General features: G+C 50.6%; 1 protein-coding gene across 1 annotated transcript; it reads right to left on the minus strand.

Annotated features, from left to right (window-relative positions):
• Nucleotides 1-1477: 1477 nt before the first annotated feature.
• On the minus strand, nucleotides 1478-5594 carry SPMIP5 (sperm microtubule inner protein 5; the record flags this gene model as incomplete). Its single annotated transcript, XM_080693710.1, has 3 exons — nucleotides 1478-1668; nucleotides 2999-3217; nucleotides 5540-5594. 3 exons carry the CDS (start codon nucleotides 5592-5594, stop codon nucleotides 1478-1480), a joined length of 465 nt encoding a protein of 154 aa, XP_080549836.1.
• Between the last annotated feature and the right edge of the window lie 2099 nt (nucleotides 5595-7693).

Consider the following 7693-nt stretch of genomic DNA (forward strand, 5'->3'; position numbering starts at 1 on the left):
ACAGAGACAACAGGGAGAACCTAATGTCTGGAGAGGGAGGCTGAGATGAGAGCCTCAGATTTGCACAGCACAGAACCCCCAATATGCCACACCCACCACAGCTAGCAAGAGGTGAGGAAGGCTTCAGAGGGAGCAAGGCCCAGCTCACAGCCTTGCTCCTGAGCTGCTGGCCTCTAGAATTGCCTCTACTGAGCCAATCGCTTTCTGGGGCCGGAGGCCATCCAGTGTGCGGTGCTGTTAGGTCAGCCCTGGAAAACTAGTATAGCTGTGTGACCCAGCTGGAGCCTCCCTGGAACTTGGAGGCTGAGCAAACACAGTTGCCAGTTTGGGGGACAGGCCATGCCAAGGATGGACTGATAACAGGGCTGGGGCTTCAAAGAGGAGCCTGGCCCAGCTGCACAAGGCAACCTCAGAGGTTAGGAAGAGAAGGCCCCACCCTGGACCTTCTCAAATTCAGCAGAACCTGAGAAAACCACACACACACACCCCGAACACAGCAAGAAGTCTCCTCTTTATTCTCACAGGACAACAAACGGTCCATCACCATCAATGGTGCAGGCAGCAGGTGAGGTATTCTTGTTATTGAATTTTCTTATCACCCACTGGGGTGTGCGTGAGGAACTGCTGCTGTCACAAGAAAAACAGGCTTGGAGCCCCTGCGAGTCACTTCTCCCTGGGAATTGCATCCTTCTGTCCCTCTGCCTACTTTGCTGAAGACAGCGGCTCTAAACAAAGCTTCCTGTCGCATAACGCATTTGGCCTCTGCGCAGGGCCACATGTCACTGGAGCTCGGGGTTCTGAGCTGGAGGGTTTTCCCAAGGCAGGGCAGCTTCTACCTGGAAGAGAAACCCTCCACGTGAGCTGCAGGCAGGCGGCCCGGCTAAGCAGAGAGGCCTCTGCAAACAGTAGGAAGGAAAGAAAGAGTCCTCCCTTACCTGGATATCTGGGCGGTGGCCCTTCATGCTGCAAAACTTCTGGAGAAGGAGCAGCAGGTTGTGTGGAGTTAACACCATAGATTCTAAAGAAAGAACAAAAGTCATAAAGTTACTTCTTTTAACGCCAAAAAATAAGAGTGCAATACATGCAGGTCCTGAGTAGGCATGGCATGTTCATTTCTAAAGGCTAAGTTTATGGTCCCCATTTTAGAGAAGAGAAAACTAAGGCTAGAGGAGTCACCCTGGTGTTGCCTGCCATCCCCCTCCCTCAGTAATCTTGAGTCTTGGGCCACTGCCAGGACAGGTGACCCTTCTATATTTTACTTCCAGACCCTCCCTGAAACTAGGGAAAGTGGAACACAGGTGAGGGCATGGTTGCCCACCAGGAAGGCTTTGCGGTAACAAACGAGACACTTGCTATGTAACAAATCAGCCCTGAGATGGTCCTAGTGCGGGACAGGCATCAGGGGCATCTGGCAGTGCCCGGCCAACTCTGGGCTGCCCTTTGCATCTTACTGACTGTGGCTACAACCAAGACACACTTACTCCTCGTAGGGTTTCAGATGTGCTCTCTTGGCCCGCTCCACAATGTCCAGGAAGTCTTGGTAGCAGTTTTTGGCCATGACCGTGTACCTCGCGGCACAGCCAAGCTCAGTGACCTTGGCTCTGGGCAGGTAACCTGCCCAGCCAGGAATTGGGGGCTCCTCAAGGGGTTTTTTCAAGTTCTTGCATTCTGTAAAGAGATGCCACACTTCTTGAAGGCTCTGGAGAGATGGCCAAGTACTTGGCAATGGTTGCAAGCTGGCGGGCACCCTGACAATTAACCCAGAGGATCCGCCAGAACTCTATGAGTAATAAGGGCAGCTGCCATGGTTGTCTGATGCTCCCAAACATGTAGGGAGAAGCTTTACAAATAGCATCTCAATTCTTTCACAAACTTCATAGAGGTTGGTACCACCATTACCTCCAGTGTAAAAAAGAGGAAACTGAGTCCTAAAAGAGGTTCAGAGAGGCTTGGCCAGAGTTACATAGCCAGGACACACAGTGCTGGCACTCAAATCTGTCTCTGTCTTAGTCTGAGTCCCAAGTCCTTTCTCTTAAACAAATCTGCTTCCTTCTCAGACTGATAAAGAAGCTTCAGACATCCCTTCTAGAATGCATTACATACAGAGGAGATCAGAAGCTTCAACCAGGTGAGGAGAAAGCTCAGTATACTCAGGCCCAGGGACTCGCCTACAGGCCCTGACTGTGACTTGGCCAGCTTGGTGCCCTTGGGTAAGCTTCACTGCCCCCCTGTTCCTTCAAAGCTGCTGTAAAAAATCGAGTGAGGACTCTGGACTTCAGAGCTGGAAGATACCACCTCTAACCCATCCTTCCCTGACTTATATAAAGAAACTGGGGACCAGGGAGGAGAATAAGTTGCTTTAGTTCACAACAAGTAATCACAGAGGTGGGCTCAAGTCCCAAACTTAGGTGGAGATTCAATGGAACCATGCCGAAAATATTAAAGCATAGTAAACACAAATGACCATGATCCTGTGTTCTTAAAAAGTGCTCAGACAGGCCGGGCGTGGTGGCGCACGCTTGTAATCCCCGCGCTTGGGAGACGGAGACAGGAGGATCACGCAGGTTCGAAGCCAGCCGTGCGCTGGCTTAGGAGACCCTGCTTCCAAAATGAAAATGTAAAAATAGGTCTGGGAGTGTAGCCCCGAGGTAGAAGGGCTTCCAGGAACCCCAGTACCACCAAAAAAAAAAAAAGTGCTCAGACAGTTATAGTAATAACAATAAAGGCAATCATCTATTACTTTTTCCAAAGAGCCTTTAGATCTTAAAATAATCTAGGTCAAATCACTGTTGTGATTATTATATAAACATGTCACTAACTGTCATTGTCTTTGTTTCTCAGTGTGAAACCACTTCTTACAGAGGGGCTGGATTCAAACCCAGGGCTGACTTCAGTGCCCCTGCTATGGCCACAGCCAAGTGGCAGTAGCTGGATCCTGGATTCTCTGTGACCTGCTGGGGACTGGGGCTGAGGGGAGCTGGCCTCAGGGAGCCCATACCCAGTGTCAGGGGGTGGTACAGCCGGGCATACTCATGCAGTGCCCGCAGGACCGTGTCCTCAGAGCAGATGGGCTTCAGTCTTGGGGTAGCCGCTACTGAAGAGCGAAATTCATCCAGCTGGTCTTTGTATCGCTGCGTCTTCTCCTGGAAGGTTTGCAGACAGAGATCCATGTTGTCCTCGCTGGAGGTTCCCTGGCAGCTGAGGAAGGGCACAAACCCTGCGAGAGCCCACCGAACCACAGCCTTGAGCAAGGCCCGCCTGCCCAGGGCAAGGAATTCAGAACCTGCCTGAACTCCCCACCCGAGCCGCCCACCGCTTGGCGTTCCCCGCTGCCCACAACACTGCATTTTTCCAAAGGCCATTAACACAAACAGAGCTGTTGTTTCTACCATGGCTGGGCCCTTTCAAGGCCATAAAAAAATGACCTTGAAGCTGGGGACTGAAGGCCCATTTCAACAAAGGCGACGACAGTCATATTCTTTGATAGCAAAGCTCCTCACATCAGCCTGAACAGGCAAATATGGAAAGCACTTAATGGGCCCAAATGATAGTCTGAGGAGCCACTGAAATTATTCATCTTTTTAGAGAGAAAGCTTATTTTCCTTGACACTTCCCAAATGCAATTTGGGATCTTTCTTGCTGGACCATGGGGAAATTACAGGCTTATTAAAAGCAGAGACCGATTACACAAAAAGGTAAATTCATTATCTGCAAGACCCACCCCCAGAACAATTTTTCACCACTGCCCACAAAATAACATATAATCATTACAATTAGTATGGGTGAAACACAACTATTTACTTAAGCTGGATGCTGAATCCTAAGTACTATAATATTGTCACAATAAAACCATTAAAAAAAAAAGAACAAATAAGGGAAGCTGGTTAAGAACTTGGTTTTAAACTGCAAAGTAAATAAATATCTCACAGTATCAGAGCCTGATGTTTTTGCCTTTCTCCCCGTGGAACGAAAACCTGGCTTCAGGGCTAAAAGCAGCAATTCCCAATCCCTGCTCCCTGCTCCAAACCTAATCTGGAAGAATCTAATAGACTAACCTTGACAGTGCTGAAGTCTTTACTCTTTACCCACCATCCAGTTATCCCAACCCTCAGGATCAGAAGATGCCCTAATCTCAAAGAAAAGACCACAGGAGCCAGGAGATTTTGCTCCTGTGGCTTCCCCATCAACAAGGACTGCTTTTATCTGCCTGGATTTGATATAAGTGTTTAAGTGCACACACACACACATACAGATATACAAGTGCACACACGTTAGAGATTTGAGTCTCGCTAAGGAGGAAGCCATTTAGAAGAGCTTGTGTATGCTAGCTCCTTTAATCATCATGACAATCACAAGGAGTCCATGCAGTAGGGTGTCCTGGATCCCCAAACAGACATATCCAAGGCCTAATCCCTGATAATTTTGAACACGATCTTCTCTGGACAAAGGGTCTTTGCAGATATGCTCAGGGATTTAGAAATAAGATCATCTTAAATGTAGAGCAGGCCCTAAATCTAATGACCGGTGTCCTTATAAGTGAAAAGAAGAAGATTTAAGACACATAAACAGAGACACAGGCCATGTGAAGTCGTGAAGGTGGAGGCGGACTGGAGTGATGCTGCCCCAAGGACCTGGAAGGGGCAAAGGAAGCGTCCTTCCCCAGAGAGGGTACATGGTCCTGCCAACACCTCGGTCTCAGACTTCTGGCCTGCCGAACTGGGAGAGAATACGCCTGTGTTGTTTTAAACCTCCCAGTTTATGGTAATTTGTCAGGGAGCCTTAGGAAACAGATCGTTTTATAGAATATTTTGCTTGCTATAAAAAGGTAACTTACAATCACATAGCGGAAATGCCAACCTGATCTGGATTTGTCAGAATCCAAGGCCTGTTCTCTTATTCCAGCTGAGGACCCAGGGTGAGGCTGGGCAGCCAGGGACTGACTATTCCCCAAGCACCTCTCCTCCTGAAAGACTGTAATGTGAGGTTGGGGCCCCATGGGGACTGCATGCTTTGTCACCCACAGGGATGGGGCACAGTAAATGACTCAGAAACCTGAGGGGGAAGAACCTTTAGGAAAAGCATCCCAGCTTGCCAAACAGAGAGGGTTCCTGGACACAGAACTCTAGGGCAACAAGGACAGTCACAGGAAAACAAGGGCGGTTGGCCCCTGACCCTTTAGGGGACAGAGGAGTGGAAGTAGAAGGACAGCCCTTGTGGGAAACTTAAAGCCAACCTAGGAAGGACAGGGCCCCAACTTACTTTCTGTGTCTCTATTCACAGCATTGTGCTCATCCTGACTCAAATCCACTCAAAAGCATTAAGTGCTTCTTGCATACCAGGCCATGTCCTGGAGATTCAGCCAAATCCTTTCTCTCCATTGATTGCAGCCTAGCTATCAGCTGTCTGAAGTACTGGGTGCTCCAGTGCGTGTCTTAAACGCCGCAGCACCTACACTGGCTCAGCCGACTGACAGGCATGGAGAGTCAGCCATGGCTAGGACAAGGAGCACACCACAGTGCTCGGGAACACTGCCACTTACCACTGTAGCCTGGCGCGACCGGCAGCTTTCTCATGAAGGTCCTGGAAGATTGCATGCTTTCACTCTCTGTTCAGGAAGGGAAGAAGAAATGAAATGGTCTCACTTCAAGAACTTACTGCACAAGTGCCAGAGGCCTTGGAAATAAAGAAATGATCTTGCCAGGGGCTGGGGCTGAGGAACAGCACCCCCATCTTCCTCCAAGATGGCAGACAGAGCTGGCTTAAGTTATAAAACAATGTCCCGGTACCAAGAGACCATCACTTTTTACATTACCTTAGATAACAGAGGTAGAGATCACCACTCTCAAGTGTCTCCTTTCCCTAGTAGGTCCCTCCCATCCATCCATCCATCCATCCATCCATCCATCCATCCATCCATCCATCTACCTATCCACCATGAACTATATGCATCCATGGCCCTGAAACGTGACAGAGGTTGGGAATATAAAGGACCCCATGTAAGGCTCATGAGCACTGAGGGCGGGGAGAAATGAGGTATCCATACTCCCAGAGTCCTTTCTTTATCCAGATGGAATGTGGTTGCAGTGGTAATAATGTTTGCTGCCAGCCTCTTCACCCCCAGGACACCCAGCAAAGTCGGGAGACATTTTTAGTTGTCACGACTGGGACGATGAGATGCTACTACTATCTAGTGGCCGGGATGCTGCTAAACATTCTGCAATGCAAGGAAAGCCCCCTACAACAGGGAACCAGAGTAAGCTTTGATTGACAGGATCGGCAAGTCCCCAAAGGCCAGCATGGAGTCCAAGGGGATGAGTCTAGGGTGGTCTCAACTGCAGTGCCAGGTTATATGGATGCTGTCTCTGGGATAAGATCCCTTTCTACCCCAAGGGACACCCATGGACCCCCCTAAAAGGTTGGGATATGCATTTGTTTGTCTTTTGTTTAAGGGGATGCTGGGGATTGAGTTGAGTCTCTGGTTGGTAAGGCAAGTGCTCTAACCACTGAACTACATCCCTGACCCTTGGGCATCTGCATTTGGATGCTGAGGATACTCCCACTCCCTGTTCTGAAACCAGTTCATCTCTCTAACGCAATGGCCTTGAGGTCCGGAGAAGGGGTTTGGGGTGGAGGGTACAGCCGCCGTCATGGGTTGGTCAGCGGTGATGGGATCACTGACACCCTTCAGACCCATCAAGCTGATAGCACTGAAGGCTGAGACGCATCTAGCGCTAATCTAACCCCTGGCATCACGTGCCTGCACCTGAGACGAGGTGCTGGTCCAGTTAGCTAGACCTGGCTTGAACCCACCCCCAATACAAGCATCCACCTGACCACCACAAATCATTCTCAGAGCTTTGCCTGGTTAACAAATGCTCTCAACAGTACTGCGACATGGCCCCACACTATTATACCCACTTCCAGATGAGGACAGAAGAAGCAACGGATATTTATAGAGCGCGGGCTATGGGGACAAGGCTCAAGGGACCCGCACGTTCTTGTTTAATCTCCACAGTATCTCAGTGCTGGGTGCCCCTTGGAGGAACCGTGTCTCACTTTACAGCTGAGAAAAATAGAGCACAGAGAGTAAGTAACTTGTAGGGTTAGGGCGTGAAAGGGGGAATGACAGGGTGAGCTCTAAACTCTCAGGGGCAGGTTGTGCTGCCTAAGAAGTGTAAGCAACCCTAGAGGGCAACTCAGGACCCAGCAGGCCTGGAAGAGAGGAGGAAGGAGCACAGGACCCTCCCTGCGGCCCCCTTCCCACACCCGGCTCTCACCTGGGTGGGTCTGGATCCTAGATAGGCACCAGGCCCGGCCTCCACCCTGGGCCTCCGCCCACCCCGGCCTCTGCTCCATCCTCCGGGCCACTGCCCAGTCTCTGGCCTCAGAACCCGGCCTCCTGGCCTCCAGGCCTCCCAGGGAGGTCTCCCAGGGGCCTTTGTGTGCTCACCCCAGGTAGGGCGGGGCAGACCCCATCCTCAGAACCCGCCCCTCCCCCACCCACGCACCTGAGCAACCCGCCCCTCACCCACCCGCAGGAACCCCCAAAGCCCCAGGAACGGGAGGAGGGGAGCTCAGGGAGTCTGGGGGCACTTTCCTCTGTGCCCGGTTAAGCACAGAGCCAAGTGTGAATTTCAGACACTAGCCCAAAAATTGTTATGGCTTTGGACTGGTCAGGGTTCTGGGCTCCCCA

Source organism: Muscardinus avellanarius, assembly GCF_963383645.1.
Source record: "Muscardinus avellanarius genome assembly, chromosome: 4".
NCBI lineage: Eukaryota > Metazoa > Chordata > Mammalia > Rodentia > Gliridae > Muscardinus > Muscardinus avellanarius.